Below are 22,973 nucleotides of genomic sequence, written 5' to 3'. Positions count from 1 at the left end.
CCTATAGAATAATCTTTTATTGTCTGGCTGGTGTTGGTACATGTGTCAACGCAGGGGTAGAGAACGGTGATGGAGGGGCAAGTGGTACTATGTGGTGCCCTGAGCTGGGGGGAGAGCGGGGGCTGCCATCCCGGCTTGCTCCTTGGGCCCCTCCCACCCCCGGGACCCCTCGCCTCCCGCCCGCTCCCCAGCACATGGGTGCTGTAGCCCCTCGGTGTGGAAGTGCCCCGGGTGCACATGCAAAGCAGGGTGTCAGCACAGGGCCCTGGAGCCGGCGCCAAGGGAGCCGACGGTGGGCAGAGGGGCTTCTGTGCCGGGGCCAAGGCTGCCCACAGGCACGTGCCTGGGGGATGCACTGCGAGCCAGGCTGGCGGCACAACCCTGCTTGGCTGCCAGCCCACGCCAGCCCCAGGCCCAAGGGCCCAGCTGTGCCTGCGCCTCCCCACAGGACAAAGAGCTCCTGGAGAACAAGTAACACGCTGGAGCGCGGGAGGCAAGCCAAGCTGGGGCGCATCCCCGGCAGCACCTGCCTGGCCCTGCTTTGCCCTGTCTGTGGGTTAGCCCACAGCCAGGGCAGAAGGAGGTCCTGCAAGGCAGAGGTGGGGGCTTGCCCCCATCGCAGAGCCCTCTGGCCCCAGCGCCAGGCCCGTGGCCTCCCCCAGACCCTCCTGGGGCAGGCAGCTCCCCTGGCTCCTGGCAGCCCTGAGGGCAGGGGGCAGCAGGGTGGCAGGCAGGGCAGGCTCTAGCACTCTTTCTGCCGCATGCGCAACTCGTGGCGACGCAGGTGGTTGTAGAGGGACTGAACGTAGGTGAAGACGCACTTGGAGTCTGGCTTCTTCCCCATGATCATCATGTCTTCCACCTCCACCAGGGGCACGCAGTCCACCAGCGTCCTGTGGAGATGCAGCCCTCAGCACAGCCCTGGGCAGGTGCCCTGCTCTGGGGGCTGGCACGGGGGACCGATCCTGCCCAGAGCTGGCTGGCGCTGGGCACCGCCGCTCTAAGCCCTGCTCAGCTCCTGCCCACCCCTCAGTACCCACAGTCCTACCCCTCCTAGGGCCAGGAAGAGCACATGCTGCCTGCCCCAGCAATCCTTGGTGCTGGCAGTCACCCCCTGCTCAGGCAGTGCCCACCCTCCTCCTCCAGCTGATGCTGGTACATAGTAGGGGGACGTGTCTATGCTGGGCCCTTGGCCCAAACCCACTAGCTGGTCCAGGAAAAGGCAGGGGGGCCTGGTCACACACTGCCCATCACTCCTGCCAAAACCCCTGGCCTGCTCTCCTGCCTACCATCAGCTCTGCCAGTCTTGTTCCCACGCTCATCTTGGACCAGAGCCTGGGGGGCTGCCTGCCCAGCACAGCACCACCAGTGGGGTGAGCACTACACAGCTGCAACCAGCTCAGCACTGGCCTGTGCCTACCACCTCCCAGCCTGGGTCCTGGTGCAGTGCTGGGGCCCTGGCAGAGCAGCCGTAGCTATCCTCCCATCCCCACAGCCTCTGGGCTCTGCCAGTGCCCCTTCGCTGGGGTTGCAGCTCTGCCCTCACTCTGCCTGCATCACTCACCCTGAAGGTGCCATCTCTCTCCCCAGGCTGGGGCTCCCAGCATGGTTGGGGTAGTCACTGTGACAGCCAGGGAAGGCCTGGAGGGGAACTGGCCACCTCCATCCTCTCGCCTTTCTGCTGAGGGCGGGTGGTGGGGCACAGAACCAACCCTGCCACTGCTGCCGCTCCCTGGCTCTGCCTGGCAGCGTGGCAGGTACCAGCATCTGGCAGTGGACAGAGAGCACCTGAGCAACCCTGGCTGCTGTTGCAGATAATGGCCAATGCAGCCGGGAGCACCCAGGGTAGGGGCTGTGCCAGCACCCAGGGGCTGCTTGGTGCCCACTGCCAGCCCCCACTGATGCCATGGCCAGCCCAGCTGCTCTGGTCCCAGGGCCACCCTCCAGCAGAGGCTCTGCCCCAGTGACAGGGTGCACTGGGCAGCTTTGAGCTTAAGGAGAGTCTGAACCCAAAGCTGCCACCCACCACCACAACACTCCCCCCCTGCCCCGCCCTCTCCCCAGGCTGCACACCCCAGCCCCCCAGCACAGCCCACTCCAGCTGACACAGCCAAGGTGGGACCCTCTGCTGACACCAGCCCCCTGGGGAGCCCCAGGGCCAAGGAGAGCTCCCCGGCCCAGGGCTCTGCCAGGACCCTGCTCCTGCACCTGCTGTCCCAGCTCTCCCACGGAGCCTCTGCTGCACTGGAGTTAATGGGCTCTGAGCCCGTGGCCTGGCCAGCACCAGCCGCACCTCGTGATTCCTGGGGTGGGGGTGGGCCGTGCTCAGGGCCTTGGGAAAGCCCCCGCCTGAGCTCCACAGGCCCCCCGTCACTGCCAGCCCCGGCTCAGGAGGTGATGGCAAAGCAACGGCAGCGCACAAGTGCGGCTCTGCCCTTATAAAGCCATTGTTTGAGCCCCGGTGCACTGGTGCCGTGCAGAGCCCGGGGAGCAGCAGCTCCAGCGCCAGCTGGGATGCCCCTGAAGACAGGCACAAACACTGCAAGACGAGGCAGGACCCAAGCCTTGAGTCACACTTTCCAGGCTCCCCACTCTTGCCCATATATGAGCAGGCAGCACCTCGCAGGCAGGGAACCATCACCCACGCCTGGCCCCGCAGCAGCAGCTGCAGCTCCCTCCCCGGCTGGGGCCGACAGCCCCTGCACACCCTGGGCTGGGGGGAAGGAGGCAGCAAGTGCAAGCAGCAGTGCTGGGGCAGCTCGGGGGGGGCTCACCCACACCCAGGCAGCACCACTCGGGCTCATGCTGCTGCAGAGCACCCAGAGCGGTGTCTCCGGCAGCTGATTCCCCGGGCTGGCCTCAGACAGCAGAGGAAAGAGCTGTGGCAGCTCCGTTCCCACTAGCACCCTCCCCTGGCTGGAGAGCAAACAGCCCCCCAGGGTGACAGTTCCTCCCTCCCCAAGTCCCCACAGGTACTATTCTGGAAGGCCAGAGGGCAGCCAGCTGCCTGCACCCCTCTCCTGGCCACAGCCTGGCCCTGCTGGCCAATACTGCCAGGACTTGCCCCTCGCCCACCAGCATCCCCCAGCCTCTTCCCCCGCCGCGGTGGCCAGTCCCTGGCCAAGCGGCAGCAGTGGGGCACGGGCAGATATTTGGAGGGGAAGGTTCTCACCATCGCTCCCGGGGGGGTGAAAATGGGCTACGACTTTTTGGTTTTTACCAGCCCCTTCTGGACCAGGCAGCGATAGAATTCCTGAATGTATGTGTACACACACTTCCAATCTGGCTCGCGCATCCGGACCATGTCCTCCACGTCCAGCAACTGCGGACAGTCTGCGTGCTTCCTGGGGGCAGGGAGAGAGAGGGGCAAGCCAGTGACCGCAGCCCAGTCGGGGAGGGGAGGAAGAGAGAAAACAAGAGACACGGATCAATGCAGTTCCCGCCCCGCCCCCCCTCCCCCAGGCAGATGCTGCTCTGCTCTAGCATGCTCTGGGGGTGCGCGATGCAGGGGCAGGAGGGCTCCAGGCACTGCCGTGCCAAGGCCATTCAGTGAGACTTGGGGGAGCACAAGCAAGGGGGGGGAAGGGTGGGTGAGTGGCGTGGAGAGGCGTGAGGTCCAGAGGGAAGGACAGACGGAGACAGAGGAGGAGGAGGAGGAGGAGGAGGAGGAGGAGGAGTGAGGTGTTCTGGCACGCCGGGTGCTCGGGGAGTGGGTTCCAGAGCGGAGCGGCGCTCTATATAGTCCCTATATAGACCCGCTGGGAGGATCGGGGGGCAAGGCCAGCCCTCCTGCCCAGCTCCGCTTGGAACCACATGGCACAGCCCTGGTGCAGGAAGCTCGGGAGAAGATGCTCACAAGAGCTGGAGGAGGAGGAAGGACGAGAGGCCACCTGGCTTCCAGGCCGGAGAGATCGAAGGCTCTCTCAAGTCCACACACTGGTTCCCCAATTAAGGCAAAAAATCCATTAACAAGAGCGCCAAGAGCCAGGCAAGTGGCCCCCTTCTCGCTCCACCGAACAGCACCACAGCACCCAGGGAGCTTGCAGGAGCTCCCAGCTCACACCACCACCCTGGGCACCGGCTGGGATGGGACTCCCACCTGCCCGGCCCTGCCCCTGGGCAGGGTGCTGGAGGGGAGGAGGAGTGGGTGGGAGAGAGACAGAAGGAAGGAGAGAGGGGCTGGCTGCCAGCCCTCCAGCTGGATGCGCTCCCATCTCTCAGCACCCAGGAAAACCAGAAGCAAAAGGGGGAGGGAAGAGACTGGAGAAGCTGCAACGGTGTTTGAGCCCCCACAATCATGAAGGGAGGCACCTGGCACAGACAAACCCTGCTCCCCAGGGGCTGCAGTCCTGCACCCGGCACCCCAGGATGGGAGGTACTGCCTGTGGCTGGGCAGGCTTGGGGGGCTGCTGCCCTGCCTTTGGGTACTCCACCCAACACCCAGAAAGCCCAGACCCCCACGCCTACCCTTGCCACACCAGACTGGGCTGCACTGGCTTCTCATGGCTCTGCCCACGTAGCCACTGCTTTCCCCCCAGTGTCAAAACCTCGTTGCGTGGCACAGGGGGAACGATGCTGATGGGCACCCACTTCCAGCACCGTTGCCCCTGCCCATGTCCCCACTTTGCCCTGGGCAGCAGGTGGGAGAGCTGCCCCAAGCCCATGTGATGGCACAAGAGCTACATACTCTGCAGAGGAGAAGGCCACCTCGAAGTTGTGGCGGCGGTTCTGGGGCGTCAGCTGGCTGTAGTCAAACGCCTCAGGGAAGAAGTTGTGGACCAACGCACAGAAGGCCATGCCATCGCTCCAGCTGGACGAGAAGTTCTGGATGTCCACATGCTGCAAGGACAGGAGAGTTACCCAAGGGGCAGAGAGACCAGCCCAGGGGACAGGAAGAGGAGGTGGCACTCACCTCGTAGCCCCGGGTCTTGGCTCTGCACCAGTCTAGCAACATCTGCTTGATGCTGTTGGCATTGGGCACGCCGAAGCTGGAGGAGCGTTGCACGGCAGCGCGTGCCACCGCGGGGTTTGGTGAGCTGTGGCAGAAGACACAGGGTGTTATTCCTGTGGCACTTGCTGTGCCAGCCAGCCTGCCCTTGGCCCATCCTCACCTCCCACCCTCCTTCTGCAGCTTCTCCATCATGGCCTTGCGAGCCTGTGAGGCCGATGTCTTCGGCAGGCTCTGAGCTTTCATCAGCTCCTTCTTCTTCTCAGCCTGGCGCCGCTCCAGCGCAGCCAGGCTGCTCTGCCTGGAGACACTCTCATCTTCACGGTCAAAGATGCTGGGAGAGAGACAGACAAAGCTGTGGGGGCTATGGGCAGCCTGGAGAAGGGCACATGGTGGCCTCAGCACATTGCCAGCCCTGGAGCTTTGGAGACCTCCATGTCCCTGGGACAGAAGAGGGGTGGCTTAGGGTCCCCAGCTGGCAGACATGTCTCCAGGCCCATGGAGGGACCCATGGGGACTGCTGGAGGCAGCGAGCATGCCCCAAGGATCAGGAAGCTCTGGGGACAACACCACACGGGGAGAATGCGAGCTGAGCAGAGAGGGTTTGTGCAAGCAGACGGCTGACAGGGCCTGCTTGGTGCTGGCCCTGGGGAGGCGTCACCACTTACCTGCCCGTCTTCTTGGAAGAGGAGCTGTAGGATGATTTGGTTTGAACAAATGTGCTGTTGCCATCTGCAGAGAGAGAGAGAGGGAGGCCTTGGGCAGGAGGCTGATGGAAGTGGTGCCAGGCAGGTGGGAGCCCTGCTTGTGCCACAGGTAGGGATGGCTCAGTGGCAGCAATGCCCCTGTGGTTACACCCGGAGGATCCCACAGGGAAAGGGCAGCAAAGGCTCCCTTACCATCTGATCTCTTCACAAAACTCGACTCCATGGTTGTGGTACGGGAGGTCTTGGTGCCATCGCCTGCAGGGGGCAAGGCAACAGGGGATCAGCTGGGGCCAGGGGCAGCAGCACCCACCACTGCCAAGCACCCTTGCATACATGTAGCACAACAGGGAGAAGTCCCAGGAGGGAGAGCCATGGCCAGGGAAGGCAGAGGGGAGACGGACGGTATGTGCCTGCCAGGCGGAGCAAAGAGGCCAGTGCAAAGGAGGAGCTGGAGTGTCCCTCAGCCCCCTGCAGCAGCTCTTGGCTTGAGCCACCAAGAGACCAGGAGAACAGAGGTGTAGGGGACAGGAGACAGGCCCAAGGTGCAGGCAAGGCCCCTGCCACCCCAGCAGGGCAAAGAACTGGGTTGGAGGTCAACAGAGCAGATACCTTAAAGATCCCCAGGCAGGCTCTGACAAGCCAGAGGAGATGCAGCAAAACTCAGCCCTGAACCACAGTCCTGCTCCCAGAGCAGTCAAGCCAGACCCAAGACAAGCAGCAAGAGCAGCAGAGAAGCTGCAGTGGCAGAGCACTGGGCAAGGCTCTGGACAGCCTCCTGAAGGGCTGGCACACTGGCTGTGCTAGGCAGGTGAGCCCTATGTGCCCCCCCCGCCCCCAGCCCATACTAGACTGGACGAGACGCTCGGTCTTGGTGACAGTGCTGCGTGCCGAGCCGTCGGCTGACTGGGTGCTCTGTGTGGTGGTGGTCTCCGTGGCATGGCCGGCCCTTCCTGCTATAGCCTGGCTCCTCATCTCCTGCAGCCGCTGGTCCCGCTCTTTCTCCCGCTGGTCTGCAAATGCAGGTGGAAGACAGCGTCAGCAGTCAAAGTCAGGGGTGGCAGGGACGGTCCCCACCACACAGGGGGTCCTGCGGAGTGCTGCCAGCCAGGGATGCGGCAGAAGATTCAACACACCCTCCTGCTTCACCACAGCTGAACAGCCCCATCCCAGCACCCTGCCAGCTCTGCCTACACCACCCCCACCAGAGCCCCGGCTCCCGTGGCAGTCACCATCCCCAAGTACCTCGCTTGCGCTGGCGCAGCTCCCGCATGGCGTTTCGGATCAGCCGCCGCTCCTCAAAGTCTGTTGTCCGATCCAGCTGCAGGAGGAGGTGGAGGTCAGCATCACTCCTCTGCCACCAGCTCACGGTCCCCTTGCCTTCCCCCAGGAGCCCGGTGGCAGAAGAGGTACCATCTTATCCAGAACATCCTCATCCTCAATCCTGTTCAGCTCCTCGACGTTCAGCTTGCTCCTTCTCTCCAGCTCTCTCACTTGGACCTTCTCCATGCCATTGGGCAGCTCCGGCTCCAGCTTTGGTGCCTGGGGCTGCTCCACCACCTCCGGCTCCATCTATAAGGACAGTACCAACTGACTGAGCCCCCATCAGCTTGGCCACCCTTCCCCATGCTGTTCAGGGTCCAAGCTCCACATTGCCCTGAAACTTGCCCAGTGCCACGGGCAGCAGAGACCCTAGAAATGTGCCAACAAGCGGCATAAGAACTCACAGGCATCTGTGGCAACCAAGGCAGCCAGGGGCGTGCAACACTCCCCCAACAGCACACCCTGCCCTGGGGGGTGGGCCCAGCATTCTCTGACCTACTCGCAATCTGGCTGCCAAAACTTCCCCAGATATTCCCCACCCCTCAGCACCAGAGGCGGCCAGGCCCCTCCAGCAAGCAGGGGCTGCCCAGGTGCTCCAGGCTGGGCAGTGCCTGTGCCCAGCAGCAGGCAAGGTGCTGCCAAGGCCAGTGTGCGCCCTTAGCAGCACAAGGGATTTCCAGGGAATTAAGGGATTTAGTGGAGAGAAGAGCTTGTATAGGAGATCGAGAGCCTCCCCCACATCCTGCTCAGAATCTAGGCCAGCTTGGCCCCTGCCAGAGCAAAGCCAGGGTGCCAAGTCCCTTTCAGCACGACCCCCCAGCAATGCATGGCAGGCAGCGGGCCAGGACCGGAATAGGGCATGGAGGCAGCAGAGAAGAGGTGCCAGTGGGGGCCAAAGCAGCCCCACCACACACCTGGGCCCATCCTGCACCCCGCTGCCCCAGCCCGGCACCCGGCCCACGGCAAAGCCGCCAGCAGAAGGTGACGCCAGCCACGTGCCCCCATACCACCACCTGTGCCTTGCCACTGCTGTGTGCGGGCGAGGACAGGACAGCTGCCTGCAGCCTGCCCACCCGGCTGGCATGCCAGCAATGCAGAGAGACAGGCACTATTTGCTCCCTGCAGCAGCAAGCCCAAATGGTGGCAGATGCCTGTGACACTGCATCGCCTGTGCAGTGCCGCCACAGTCCTACATCGTGCCAGGGGCTTCGCCTTAGCTTCAGACAGCCCAGGGGCCACCAGGAGCCCTGCAAGCCAGTGCCACCCTCCCACGCCCCTGCTGGGTGCTGCCGTGGGGCAGGGCTGCCCGCACTCACGCCGCTGTTGCTCCCGGAGAGGTGCTGGGCCGATTGCTGGCGCATGCTGGAGAAAGCGGGCGGATGGGCCACGGGGACGCCGGGCTCCTCAGTGCCCTCAAAGTGGGCGCAAGGGTCCTGTGCTTCCAAAAAGAGGGTGCTGAGGTCCTCCCCGGGGGTCTCCTGCGGCCCCAGCTGCAGCACTAGCAGGTCGAGACGGTGGCCCAGGCGCGCCAGCTCTGCGCGCAGCTCCAGGTGCTCCTCCTCCAGCGCCCGCAGCGCCCGTGCCAGGGGCTGCACCTGCCGCAGGGCCTGCTCCAGCCGCCCCTCCACTGCCCCCCGCAAAGCGCCCAGCTCCTGCCGCAGCTCCACCAGCTCGGCCGCTCCGACCTGCACCAGCCCCTCCAGGCTGACCCCCGGCATGGTGGCGACTGCAGCGAGCCCCGCTCAGCTGTCCTCTGCCCTTTATAGGGGCGCCGGGACACCACCCCCGGCTGGAGGCCAGCCCAGCACAGCCCCGAGCCTGCAGGGCTATTCTTGTCACTGCGGCTGGGGGTCCCGCGCAGGGGTGCAAGGCAGGCACTGACACTTGGCAGCGTCTCCAGCCCTGGGACCAGGTGGCTTGATGGCAGGGAACCCTGCTAAGCAGCACCCCCCACCCCAGGCAGCTGCCAGAGCCCCAGACACCAGCCGGGGGGGTGTCTGTGTGGCAGAGCAGGAGGGGTAGAGCCCCCGTGTGGGATCAGCCTCAATCATCACCATGCTGGTGTGCTCCAGGGCCGGGGACCACCCATGCACCCTTTTGCCCAAGTGCCCTCCCACTCCTGGACGGCATCACCCACAACACAACGACATCTCCAGCCCCAGGCTGTGCCAGTGATGACGCCCCCAGCCTGTCCCCACTCTCCCCCAACCCAGAACGAATGCCCCAGGGGGACCAGGTCCCTGCACAACGGGCATAGGCAGCGCCCCCACCAGCAAGAGGACAGGCTGTAGCAGCCACCACCCCCAGTTCCCCACACCTTGCCCATTCCTCTGACAGCCCTACCTGGCAGGGCTGCCAGCACCACTGCCGCCTCCTCCTCCTCCCTGCCCACAGGCAGCACACCTGGAGGCTGCGTCTGCCGACAGGCAGCTGACGGGTCCCAAGCCCCACTGGGCAGTGCTGCTAATACCTTAATGAGAGCTGACGGGCTGCTCGGGCCAAGCCTGCCCAAGTGCATTAGCATGGGGAAGTCACCCCTCTGCAGGCAGCGGGCTGCCAGCCGGCAGCAGAACCTGCCGGCCTGTGGGCACTGCCTGCTTCATGCTGGCAAGGGCTGAGGCAAGGATGGAGCGAGCCAGCGATGCCGTGGCCACTGGTGGTGCCGTGGCCACTGGTGGTGCCGTGGCCGCAGAGGCAGCAGGGTAAGCCAGGCACACGCAGGGCCACGAGCAAGGCAGCAGCACACTTGACATCCAGCTTCTGCCAAGGCCGTGTGCGCAAGTGCCTCGCATTACCCTAGATGGCCAGAGGCAGATAAAAGCACTTGAAGGGCTGCATGCACGGGGCTGCCTCCCGTGCACACTCAGCCCTGCTCCCGCCAGCACCTGGGGGGGGGGGCCACATCCCCCTCTTCCCCCAAAACAGAAGTTTTGTTTTGTTTTTTTTCTCCAGTTGCACCCAAGAATCCTTCCCAGGCCAGGTAGCCTGGAGCTACTGCTTTGCTACCAGTTCAGGATTGCAAAGCAGGGAGCAGGACCCCAGCCTGCAGCTCCAGGTGGGTCAGACACCCTCAGGGAGCCCTTACTGAACAGGCTCCCCAGCGCCACATCCAAGGTCCATTTCCAGGAGGGAAAACAGAGGGTGGATGGTGATGGGTTTTCCCTGAGCTGCTGCCACCCTAAAAGGTGTTTAAAACAGAGGGACACCCGCAAAAGGCTCTGAGCCCACTTTCCCCCAATCCCCCGAGTATCGGCATATGCGGTGCCACAGTCCAGGGGGCTCACGTGGCTGGGGCTGGGTATCCACGTATTCTTAAAACACCTTGTAAAAAACAAACAAAAAACCCCAAACCAACAACAGCCAGAGCCTTGAGACTGTGCTGCCAGCACCAGCCTGCCGCCTTGGTCACTGCTCCCCACCCCAAGGCCAGGACCCCCCAGGTCATGCCCAAGTGGGGCACAGCCCCATGGCACTGAGCCCTTCTAGGCACTCACCTTGGTGACATTGCTGCTAACACTGTTGACACTGCAGACGCTGCTGACACTGCTGGGGACGGTGGTGATGCGGATGGGGGTGCTCCGCAGCCCCAGGGTCACCTCTGCAAGGGGAGCAAGAGGCACACGGGGTTTGTCCCAGCCCCGCAGGCTCAGCCCTGCGCCCGGGGAGCGGCTCTGGCCAGGCTGCCTGGCTGCTGCACACATCCTGCCTCTGCAGCGGGCACCCAGCTCTGGCACAGGGGAATGGCTCTGGGGACAGCCAAGGGACAGGGAAGCCAGGCCCCCCTCGCCATCCTGGTTCATCCTCCTCCCCAAGGAAGGGCACTTTCCGCAGTGCTCCAGCTGGAGCCGAGGCCCCCCCCAGCATGAGGGATGGCCCAGGACATCCTGAGCCAGCCACATCTGTGGGCAGGAAGGGGTGGATCAGGGGCAGGGCTGGATCAGACGCCGTGCAGTAGAGGAGGTGGGATGGAGGAGGACATGTTTGGACACCCACAGACCAGCAGGTCAGTGGGGGCAGAGCATTAACATGGGGCAGAGGATGGGGCAGGGCTGCAGGAACAGTGGCAAGGAGTTGGGGAAGGACCCCAGGCACAAATGTGTCAGGACAGTGGGGATGGGACAGGATGCAGGGCCAGTACTGAGATGCCCCAAGCAGGCTGAGCATCCCTGCCAAAGGGTGAGGGCTGCCGGCACACTCCTGCCCATGGCATCTGCTCTTCTGGCAGTACCCGTGCTCAGCCTCTGGGATGCGAGCACCTAAATGCCACTTCTGCTGCTGATGTGTCCCATCAGTGCCTGCCTGGCTTCTCACTGCCCTGCTGGTTTCCACCCTCTCTCTGGCACCCAGCACCCTGTCAGTGCCCAGCTGCCCACTGGCACCCATTTGCTCCGCTGCCTGACTGCCTGTATCATCCCACCAGAAGCACTGTCCCACTGTTTACAGCCCTGCCAGACCCACCTGCCTGCTGGTGCCTGCTGCTTCCACGTGCCCCCCTGCCCACCTTTCCCAGTCCCACCTCCATGAGCAATGCCCACTCGCGCCCATCCTCCCTGCGGTGCCCAGCTGCCTGCACTGCCCATCTTCCCCATCCCACCGTCCCAACGGCTGCCCTCTGCCCCCACTGCCCCTCTCCCCACTCCCTCTGCTGAGGGACACCACCCGCCTACACTACCCCTCTTCCTCCTTCCACTACCCCGGCGGGTGCCCCTGCCCACGCTGCCCCTCTGCCCTGCCCGGTGCCCACCTGCCCGCTGGCTGCCGGGGGCGGCCGCGACGCGGGGCGTGAGGGGCTGCACACGCCCGTCCTTGATCTCGATGGTGACGAAGGTCTTCATGCCGTCGAGGCCGGGGCTGGCAGGGACCGGGGCCGGGCGCTGCTCTGCTCTGCCGCCGCCCCGCGCGCTTTGAGCGGGCCCCGGCGGGGCCGTGCGGGGCCCCCGCTGCCACTGGGCGGACCCGGCCCGCCCCCCCGCGCCGCCCGCCCCCGCCGGGCCGCCCGCTGCCGCCGAGCCGGGGGCCGGGCCCGGGCCCACCGGGGTGAAGCGCTGGGCACGCTCTCGCACCGAGGCGGCCCGCGGCAGGGGCCCGTCGGGGCTTTGCTCTGTGGGGGACAGGCGCGGGGGGGTCACCGGGGCCGCAGCGACCCAGGGGCATCCCCTCCACACAACGCTGCAACCCCCTTCCCAGCCCGCACGCTGCATGCAGCCCCCCCCCCCCCCCCCCCCCCGGTACCCCACCGTGCACGTTGCCCTGCCCCCCAGGGTGCCCACATGATGCATGTGTCACCCCACACGCCCCCCGAGACCCCACCACACACACAACCCCCCCCCCCGGCCGCCTCGCCACGCGTGCTGACCCCGCTGGGGCGGCTGCAGCCCCTCAGAGCTTCTGCCCCTTCTGCTGCAGGGACCCGGGTGCCTGCGCACAGGGGTGGGAAGGGATGGGCGCTGGGCAGGGGCCAAGAGAGCAGGTGGGCAGGCAGGCGCCAGCCCCGCTCAGCCAGCAGCGGGCAGCCACTGGGAGCTGCGTGCCTGCCTGGGCTCCGCCAGGCACCTCCTGCCTGGGAGGCTGAGAGCAGAGGCAGCCACCGCTGGGACCGTACCTGTGCGGACAGCCGGGCGCAGGGAGGAGGACGTCTGCTCCCACCGGTGAGTGTTCAGGCGGGCCGGGGTCCCCGCTACATCCTGGGTGGGCACTGCCACTTGGGAAGGGACAGGCCAGATATGCAAGGAACAGGACAAGGGGAGCAGCAGGTGAGCACAGCACAGGGTGCTGTCACCATCCCCACCCAGCAAAGCACCCTGGGGTCCCTCTCCCCGTCACCCCACACTCCCCCGGAGCACAGTGCCAAAATCCAGCAGCACTCAGGGGCTGCCTCACACCCCAGGCAGCTGGCTCTGCCCCCCAGTGCCAAACCACACGCAGAGGAGGGCGAGGCAGAGATTGGGGTACCTGCACCCCAGCAGGGCAGTGAGTGGTCTGTGCTGAAAGATCAGGACCACCCCTGCACTCATCAGGTCCTGGCATAGCAGGGCCAGCCCAGCATCACCTCTGGAGAGGGGGGGGCAAGGGGTCTCAGTGGCTAAGCCCCCACCCAGGGAGCACCCCAGCCAGGGTACAGACAGGCACTGAACAGGCAGCACTCTGGCCTGGGGCCGGAGTCGCTGCTGCCCCAGTGGCGGGGCTCAGCCTTTCCCCAGCACCCACGTTTGAGCTCCCCGGGGAGGCAAGGGGGGGCAGGTCCTGCATGCTTCTCTGCCCTGTGCCACCCAGCAGCCCACATCCCCAGAGCATCTCCTCAGGGTTTCTGCCTTCCCAGGAGCCAGCAGCCCCCCAGGGCTTCTTGGAGGGAGGGGACCTCTGCCTGCAAGGGTGGCTCTGAGTGGGAACCCTGACCCTGGAGACAGAGAGCTACTTTCTGGTTGGGTTCCCCCCCCCCCCCCCCCGCCCTTCGTTTCCTCCCAGCACAGCTGCTGGGACAGTTTTTCCAGCAGTAGGAAGAGGGCAGCTGCTGGTCACTTCAATCCCTCAAGGCTGTGGGGAGAACCCAGAGGGTGCTGGGCCCCAGCTGGGCCAGTGAGTGCGGCCCTGGGGGGGTCAGGGCCAGCCAGTGCACAGCTCCCGGCCTTATTGGGACAAAGAATGCAAAAGGCCGGGGTTTGCTGCCAGCATCAATTCCCTTTCATGGCCCTGCTGCCGCCCAGCCTGGAGCTGGGGGACACGTAAACAGCCTGCCTGGCACCCTGCTCCCCCAGCACCACCACCACACGGCTGGGCGGCAAATGGTCACCAGCTGGGGATGGCCCTTGGCCTGGCCACAGCCTGCCCTTACATTCCTGTCCCAGCCTGCATGGGCTTAAGTCACATCCCCAGGGCTGACGCCCTTCCCTGCATGTGCCACATGGCAGGGGGGCAGTGGGGGCCCCTGGGCAGCGCTGCCCAGCTGGGGGGCAGCCCCGGCCCCAGCACTCCCTCCCCACGCAGCTGCACTTACCCACTGGTAGCTCCCCACACCTCCCGACCAGCCCTGGCCCCTGGCCACGCACCCCGGCACCAAGCTGCAGGGAGGAAAAACAGCAAAGCAGTCAGCAGAGGGGGAGCACACACACACTCCCACCCCATGCCATCAAGCTGCTTTCACCCATGGGACTGCCAGCCCCTGGCAAAGAGGGCAGTGGCAGCCGCAGCCCATGCCACCAGTTCTGTACCTGGCTGCCCCGGCAGCCAGCACTGGGCTGGCCCAGGGGGGGCTGCTCCAGCTGGTGGCTTTGCCCTGCACCGGAGTCCTGGGCAGTGGCAGGGCTGCCCAGGCTCGCTTCCTTCCAGGCCGCCTGGTGCTGCCCCTTGGGCTGGGCAGCGCCTGGGGAGCATGGCTGGCCCTGCTCCGGCTCCTCACCACCATCTTCAGGTTCTGGACTGTGCTCTGGGGCCGGCTGCAGCTCCAGGAGCACGAGGGTCCCCGAGACCATGGCTGCAGGGAGAGAAGAAGCTCGCATGGGGGAAGCCCGTGGCTACCTGCAGAGCATCCCTGCTCCTGCAGCCCCACCAGGCACCCATCTCCCCTGCCTGCACCTTTGGGAGACGCCATGCTGCCTTCTCCATCCCCTCACCCCCACCTGCAGCTGGTCCTGGTGCTGCTTTGGCCCCAGGCACACGGCCAGATGGGACTTTGCCACCAGCATTCGTGGGGACTCACCCTGGGTGCTGGGTTTCTGGGAGTCTCCTGCCTGCCGGCTGCGTAGCTCCTGCATCTCAGCTGGGACATGCTCCTCCTGCTCCACTGCATCACCTCGCTTGGGGGCCTGGGGAAAGCAGCAGGTGAGAGCAGGGCCAGACCCATTCCAGTCTCTGACCAGGTCACCCTGTCCCATCCCTGCTGCCCAGCCAGGGACACACCACAGGCTATGGCTTCTTCCCATGCCACCCAGGTCCCTGCCTGCACACTGTGGGGGACGGACAAGCTGTCTCCTACACAGGGGTCACTGCAGGAGGCTGGCAGGGTGGCAAGTGTCCCCACACCCCACAGTCTCCACCAGGCAAGGAGGAGGGTGCTCGATCTGCTGAAAGGGAAGCCCAAACCCTGTGCACCCTGAGGCTCCTGGCACTCCTCTGTGTAGGGGTGATATGGGGCCACGAGTACACCAACCTTGTCCAGCATAGATGCCAAGAAGCATGAGGAGAGGACAGTCCCTGCCCAGTGCCCCTGTCCCCTCCTGTCCCCCAGCCCAGGCACCTCAGGGCTCTGTGAGGCAGGAAGCACCCAGTTTTGCATCACCCTATCCCTGCCTGTGGCACAAGCAGCTCTGCCTGGCCAACGATGGGATGCTCCGGGCACAGGACCACATGCAGATGACAAGTACATCCCTAACACACACCTGAGTAGGGCCAGGGTGTCCTGGTGTCACCAGTCAGAGCACAGGGCACCAGTTCTGGCTGTGTCAGTGCCTCTTGGAGCACTGCAGGCTGCAGGGCAGGGGAGGGTGAAGAGAGGCCTCTACCCCAAGGGGGCACAGGGGAACCAGGACCCAAACATGCCGGGTACCACTGCATCCACTGTTTAAGGGAAACAGCCTCAGGTTTGGAGTAATCAGCTGGACAGAGCGGAACAGACCCATTGGCTGCTTGTCCCAGCACATCCAGATGGGAAAGACAGACAGTGCCGAAAGGTGGCACTGGGCCACATCCCCCTTGCAGCCTCTTGCCACGGCCTCAGGGCAGGCAGAGAGCAAAGCTGGGCTGAATGGAGGCAGATGCGGGGACCCATGCCTTCCCACTCAACTGTGGTTATAACCACTGCTTCTCCCTTCCCCACCCTCTTCCCCAAACGGCAACCCCATCTGTGTCTCTGCAGGGGCCTCCTACCACCACAAGAGCCACAGTCCCCTGCAGGGTCCCCACCGCTGCACAGGAAGCCCAGGATTGCACCGGCCCCTTCCAGCCCTGCCCACCAGCTCATCCCTCCTCTGGCCAGAGCCCCCCACCACGCCTGGCAGACACCAGCCTCGCTCCAGAGTGGGCCCTGGCCCCTCAAAGGCCAACAGGAACAACCAGCATGGGGAGCGGGATGGGGGGATCAAGGTTTCTGCCTGTGCAAGGGGCCTCGTGCAGGCAGCTGCCACAGGCAGGACAAGCAGCCGTCACCTCCCAAGAGCACCATCCCCACAGAGCCGCAGCAGGCAGGGGTACACCAGGCACACTGAGGGGCCCCACAGACCCCTGCCCGCAGCACTCGCACCCAGGCTGCATCCTCAGGGAGTAACCCAGGGGCACCCAGGCCTGAGCCCCCAGGCCCCAGCTCACCACATCCCCAAAGACCCCAGCTTCACCTGCCCCAGGTCCCTTGGCTGGGCAAGCCTGGCATGCCCAGGAGTTTGTGCCCCAGGCAGGCTGAGACAGAAGCCCAAGGGAAAGGTGAGGAAGTCTTCAGTGGTCCTGTCCCGCCAGCAGTGCCACGCACACTCACCGCTGAGCCTTCGGGCTCCTGGGCAGGGGGCTGCTCTGCAGCACAAACACGGCTGCTTTCCTCAGGCCCAGCCAGCACCCGCTGCTCTGCATCATCCTGCTCGCTGCTCTCCCTGCTCCCAGCCGTGGCTTGGGGCTCAGTGTTCTCCTCGCCATTGCTCTCCCTGGTCCCGGTCCCGGCCGACAGTTCAGTATCACCTATCCGGCTGCTCTTCCTGCTGCCAGACAGAGCTGGTGTTTCAGTATCATCCCTACGGCTGCTTTTCACATCCCCCGGCACAGTGTGGGGCTTGCTGCTGTCTCTCTGGCTGCTCTGTGCATTCCCAGCCAGGGTTGCAGCTGGATGAGAGCAAAGGTGGTATTTAGGAAGGAGTTGCTCATGTCCTGGGCTCTCTAGGGTAGCCACCCTGGGATGCAGGGACTGTCTCACCTTCGATCTCCTCAGCTCGCAGCTTGCGGATGGCAGCTCGGATCAGCTTACGCTCCTCGTACTCACCCGCCGCCCGCAGCTGCAAGAGGGATAGACCCAGGAGAGAAGCAGAGTCCCCCCGGCACACGGTCAGGCCCGGCACACGGTCAGGCCCGGCACACGGTCAGGCCCGGCACACGGTCAGGCCCGGCACACGGTCAGGCCCGGCACACGGTCAGGCCCGGCACACGGTCAGGCCCGGCACACGGTCAGGCCCGGCACACGGTCAGGCCCGGCACACGGTCAGGCCCGGCACACGGTCAGGCCCGGCACACGGTCAGGCCCGGCACACGGTCAGGCCCGGCACACGGTCACTCACCAGTTTGGTCAGCTCCTCCACATCAGTGATGGCTTCAAGCTGCCGGGCCAAGGCAGCTAGGGCTGTCTGCTGCTCCTCCTCCAGGTGCTGGGACCTGTGCAGTAGCAAGAGCAGCTGGCTGGGAGCTGCCATGGGTACTTGGGAGCAAAGTCCCCTCGTGGGCAACCAGCAAATTCAGGCAATGGGCCCCCCACACGTGCCAAGCCACTCGCCGTTGGGCTGCTCTCACTCTCGTGTCTGCCCAAACCTGTCCCAGCCAGAGTGGGGCCAGGCATCAAAGCCACCGTCCCCTGGACAGAAGCAGGGGGTGAGCAGGACCCCGGCCCCACGCCAGACTCACCGTGGCCAGTTCTCCTTGTTGTCTTGTCGGTGGCTGCCACGCTCCGGGCGGAAGCGCTTGGATGCCAGCGCCTCCTCGTCCCGCTCCAGCTCCTGCCGCTGCAGCTCCCTGATGGCCGAGCGGATGCGGCGCCGCTCAGCCAGATCCAGCGTCGCCTCCAGCTGGGTGTGACAGGGCAGGGGCTCAGCACCGGCTCCAGCCACTGTGGCCCCTCGGCCGGGGCCTGGTGCCGCCTCCACCCGGCTGCCCGGGCTGCCCACACGCCACACAATGGGGCATCTGTCTGGCGGGGCCCATGCACGCAGCGAACACTGCCCAGCACTGCCTGTCCCCGTGGGGAGTGGGCACGGCCCCCCCGGGCAGGATGCTGGGAGCAAAGAGGGGGTGCCATGGTGGCACTGAGACCTGCACACATGTGAGGGGCAAGGAGACAGGGGTGTGTGGCATGGATGCCTGTCAGTGGCCCACGTAGCCCTCAAGGGTCAGTTCCCTGCAGCCCTGCCCCACCATACCACCAGCACAGGGACAAGCTCTCTCAGCCACACCAGACCCTCCAGCATCAGGGGGTAACAGCAGAGTCTGTCCTCCTCCCATCCCCACAGCCCTCCCTCCACCCCCAGCGCTAGGAATGGTGGGTGGCTCTCAGAGCCAAGCCTGAGTGGGATCTGTCCTAAAATCAACGTTCAACCCACTGTATGTGGAAAGCAGTCACAACCCCCACCCTGAACCTCTCATAAGTTCTCCTCAGCCCACCCAAGGCCGCCCACCAGGACCTGGCATGGGCACCCAGAGCTGCCTCCCCTCTTCCAGATCAGGTCCACAGTCCCAGTCCTGCCACTGTCCCAAGTGCTTCGAGGGGACCATGTATAGGCCCACACACACTGAAGGGAGGCAGAACGCAGCCAGATCCACACAGAAAGGCCAGCCAGGGCAGGCACAGCCCCCCTGTCCTCCCACTGTCCCGCTGTGGGACATCGGGACCGACCCGGTGCTGGGAACCCGGGAGGCGATTTCCCATGGAGCTCGTTAAAAATAAACCCCATGACCCACAGCAGCTGCCCGGCAAGTCAAGCCCCGGCATGCTGGGAGCAGCCGCGGCTGCGCCACGGGACAAGAGCATCAGTCCCCTCCCTTTCAGTCCCATGGACCACCACCAGGCTGCCCATCCAGGCTCTTCAGGTTCTGCTGCAGCAGGAATCCAGGGTTGGTCCCTCAGCTGAACCCAGGCTGAGCAGTCCCGAGGGACCCACACCACCACCTGCCCACAGAAACCCTCCTGCACAGAGTCCTCAGCAAAGCCATCGCCCTTCGCCCCCCCTGCTTGGGGTCTGGGGACCAGGGGAGGATATCTCCATCCCAGTGAAGCCAGCAGACAAGAGCCATCACGTACCAGTCTTAGCGGCAGCCAAAATTGTGATCCCCCAGCCCCTGCCAGCCTCGAGGCCCAGCTGGGAACGTTATCCTTCCTCAGCTGGGAAGACTCTGGCAGGATGCTCAGCAGCCAGGACCACTGACCCCCCAGCCAGCCTGGCACTGAACATGCAGTCAACCTCAGGGGCAGCCACTTGAAGCTGAGGTGCTGCCTCCTCCCCTGGCAGCCCCTGCCACACCAGCTGGCAGTGCCATACCTCCCAGCACGCTGCAGCTGCTTATCGCATCCCGCAGCAGCACAAGCATCTGCCTCCTGGACAGAGCTGGGGCCTGCAACCCCCAGGCTCTTGTCTAGAGCTGGCACCTCCTCTGGCACAAGGGCAGGGAAGCGGCTGGGAAGAGCTGGAGCCACTGTGCTGCCAGGGCGGGGGGATGTCAGGACGGAAACCAGCCCCTCCGGCCACATGGGCCTCCCATTTCCCGTCTGCACTAGGCCTGCCTGGCCTGGGCAGCTGCCTGCACCCTGGGGATGCTGCTGCAGGCAGGGACGATGGCTGCCAGGACAAAGGCACAAGGTAGGGCCTTTCCTGCTGCTGCTCCAGCAGAGACAGCAGACACCCTGGCCAGCTAGGAAGCCCAGCTCTGCTGTGCGTGGGGTGGCAGCAATGGGCTGGGGGAGCGATGGAGCTTGGTCCAGCCCTAAACGTGGGGCTGGAAGCAGAGGCCCCGTGGCAAGCACGGCTCTCCCTGCAGCCACGCAAAGGCCTAGAGGACAGAAAAACACTTCTCCAACCGCAGGCCAGGAAGCCAAGGCTCTAGCCCTTCCCTAAATAAGCTGCTGGCAGTGCATGGCTTGGCGCTGGCAGCCAGGTCGGGGCGATGGGGTTGGTGGCAGCAACTGCAGGAACCAGGTGCGCGGGGAAGGGGGGGACACAACAGGACACCATCCCTGCACACCCCACAGCAGGGGACACCCTGGCACCCATGTGCTGCATGACACTTACTTGCCTGCCAGCTCCAGGAGACTTCACCCCACATGAGAAACTGCAGCAGGGCCAGAGGAAGAGCTTCATTCCAAGCCAACGTCAGCAGGGAATGAGGATGAGGCAAATGAGTGGCTTTGGAGGTTCTGTGGCCAGCAGCAAGAGGGAGCGTGCTGGAAACCACAGCTGGAGCCAGGGGGTGGGAAAGGGCTGAGGGGCCCAACCCTGCCGGCACAGGGATCAGCACATGCCAGGGCCCCACCAGCCCTGCCCAGCCAGCAGCAAATTAATGGTTACAAGCAAACGCCTGCCTCGGCACACACACAAAGTGGCTTTGTGAAAAGGGTGCTGGCAAGGCACCCGTGGGCTGCTTTCCCAATGATGCCCAAGCTCAGCACTGTTCAGAGCCCCAGCACAGCTAGCAGCTCCTTTGGGAGGGCTATAACTAGCCCTGCATCCATCCAGCTCCCTGGAGCAGTTGAGCACAGCACATTTGGGAGACTGGAGCCTGGCCACAGGGAAACTGCTCTAGGTACAGGAGTCAGGCACATCAAGCACCTCCTGCAGCCCTCAGGCTTCACTGTCACCTTTGGAAGGAGCCACAGGGAATGTGGCTGCCTCCCAGGAAAAAGGAAAGCAGGAGGGACAGCTGGGTGACCCGGACATGGCAGGGATGCAACACTCCTTGGGGCCACTGAAGCCTTGCCCAAAGGCCACCAGGTGTAAGGAGAAGGGGACCTCACGGTCATGACTTTCCGAGCTCAAGCCTGCCCTGCCGCTGCAGGCAAGGCAATTTGCAACTGGTCTGTCTAATTAACCAGCCCGAGATCTGGAGGGGCCAGGAGAGGGAAATAATCCCCAGCCTGAGGCCAGCAGACTACAGCCTGGAGCTCATCACAGCCCTGAGCGCCCAAATAACCCCCAGCTTCCAGACACCCAGCTAAGAGCCATCTTGCAGCAGCACCCATCCCATTCCCCGCAGCTCCCTCCCCAAAGTCCTCCAAGCCCTTGGTCACCTTCATGCTGCACCACGGGTTCATCCCAACTGGTCTCCCCAGGACTGGGGTACCAGCAAGCAGCTGGAGAGGGAACTGTGTAGGTGCCTACGGGAGGGAGATGAGGGGCAGAGGCTCCCTAGCAGCTCCCAGCACAGCCAACACAGCAACGGACCTAGAGAAGGGGCTGCAGGGATCTGCTCACATTCTCCAGCCTCCTTCTTCCAGGACCCCCACGGACATTACACACTTCTGACAAGGTCTCACTTGCTGGGAGAAAGGAGGAGAAGCAGCCCAGAGCCAAGGCTGAGGAGAGCAGAGGAACACGGAGGAAGCAGTGGGAGAGGCAGTTTTCCCTTATATGGGCTAATCCTCTTCCAGCTGAGTGGAGCCAAAACCTAACCAGAAAGAAAAATAATTCCTTCTCCGCCTCACGTCAGCTGGGAGCAGGCTTTCCCCTGCCTGCGCCGCACAGGCACAGGGAGCCCCGAGCTGCGAGATGCGGAGCTCCAGCAGGTCAAAGACAAAACCCCAGGGAGCAGCGGCGCTTCCAGCGTGGGTAAGATCCACCTCCCCGGGCTGGCTGGAGACCCAGCCACACCACAGACCCGACACCTACCCCAGCACCACTCCCAGGGCTCTGCTCAGCCCAGAGACCCCAGCCGGGACACGGCAGAGCAGAACACACAGAAACCCAGACCACCCATCCCTGCACCTCCGGGGAGCCTGTAGGCCCCGACGTCACCCCACAGAGAGCAAGCAGGGTCCTCAGCCCACGAACAACAGGTAGGTCCGCACGCTGCCGCCCAGAGCAGGCAGGGGATGGCATGTCGGGAGGCTCTGGCAGGGCAGCACAGCCCCCGTGCCGACCCCAGGGCATGGCCCAGCTCCAGCTTCCCGCCGGCAGTGCAGCACCCCGACTCTTTCCTGTTCCCCCAGACGGGCCTTCCCGGCTGACTCAGCTTCCTGCTGGAGCCACTGCCCAGCGCTGGCCCAGGCAAACCCGCGCTCAGCCCCCGGGGGCTCCCAGCAAAGCCCCAGCCCCGAGCCCGCGGTGCCCCAGGGCTCGAGGAGAGGTGGCAGGGGCCGCCCGAAGTTGGGCAGCACTTTGTAGGACTTCCCGGCGCAATAGCCCTGGCTGAGCAGCTCAGAGCCCACCTCTGGGACACACGGGGGCTTGTCCACCACGAGCCCATCAGGCCCGGGCAGCTTCGAGGCCCGGACTCGGCTCCAGTTCTTACTCCCGGGGAAGCGAAGGGAGCAGGGAAGTCACAGGGACGTTGCTCCAGCTGCTGCTGCCCAGACGTGCCGGCACAGAGCCTGGGGAGCAGCCCGCGGCACCGGGCCAGACGGCAGCCGGCACCGGGAGAGCGGCGAGCAGGTAACTGAGCCGGCAGTGGGAAACGCCTCCGGCAGGAGCCGCCGGCCAAGGACCAGGAGCCAGCGAACAGATGTTAGAGCCTGAACGCGGTGCCAGCAGAGGGCCGAGCGTGGCTCAGCGCAGCAGGGCCACATCCCCTGGAGCCACGGGGACAGGACGGGGGCTTGTGCTTAGAGCTCACCCGTGCCCCGAGCCCCGGCCCAGGCCAGCCCGGGTCCCTCCAGGTGCCACTTGCCCGGGACCTCCCAAGCACTGCGGCAGCTCCTCGCCGGCAACCCCGCTCGCCCCCCCGGGCCGAGTGGCGGCGGCAGCTCCACCACCTGCGGAGCGCGGACGGGCCCGGGCTGCCGCTCAGCCCCGCACCCGCGCCTCGGACGGCCGCCACCCCCCGCCCTTCGCGGGACGCAGCGAGCCGCGGCCCCGCCGGGCACACACCGACCGCCCCCCCGGGCCCCGCCGAGAGCGGCAGAGGCGCTGCGGGCAGCGCGGACTCACCAGCTTCCGCAGCGCTCCCTCGTCCATGCCCAGGAGATTCTCCTGGGACATCCCGCCCCGCCGGGGCCGGCGCCCAGCGCCGCCGCCGCTGCTGCCGGCCGGGGGCTCGGCGGCGGCCGAGACAACAAAGGGCAGCCGGGGCGGCGCGGCCGCACGCTCCGCTCGTCCCGGCCCGGCCCGGCC

At 65.2% G+C, this 22,973-nt stretch overlaps 1 protein-coding gene across 1 annotated transcript; it reads right to left on the bottom strand.

Moving 5' to 3' along the window:
• On the bottom strand, positions 1 to 22,973 carry SMTN (smoothelin). Its single transcript, XM_074920690.1, has 21 exons — positions 22,791 to 22,973; positions 17,566 to 17,726; positions 17,226 to 17,319; positions 16,868 to 16,946; positions 16,439 to 16,776; positions 14,672 to 14,777; positions 14,184 to 14,446; positions 13,970 to 14,033; positions 12,578 to 12,676; positions 11,720 to 12,076; positions 10,470 to 10,573; positions 8,292 to 8,408; positions 7,066 to 7,224; positions 6,898 to 6,973; positions 6,501 to 6,665; positions 5,848 to 5,910; positions 5,617 to 5,680; positions 5,112 to 5,282; positions 4,913 to 5,036; positions 4,688 to 4,839; positions 1 to 893 (listed from the first exon to the last, which is right to left on the bottom strand). Exons 1-21 carry the CDS (start codon positions 22,839 to 22,841, stop codon positions 743 to 745), a joined length of 2,958 nt encoding a protein of 985 aa, XP_074776791.1. The 5' UTR covers positions 22,842 to 22,973; the 3' UTR covers positions 1 to 742.

Source organism: Athene noctua, chromosome 17 (genome assembly GCF_965140245.1).
Source record: "Athene noctua chromosome 17, bAthNoc1.hap1.1, whole genome shotgun sequence".
Classification (NCBI taxonomy): Eukaryota; Metazoa; Chordata; class Aves; order Strigiformes; family Strigidae; genus Athene; species Athene noctua.
This window is presented reverse-complemented; position numbering and strand designations above follow the sequence as displayed.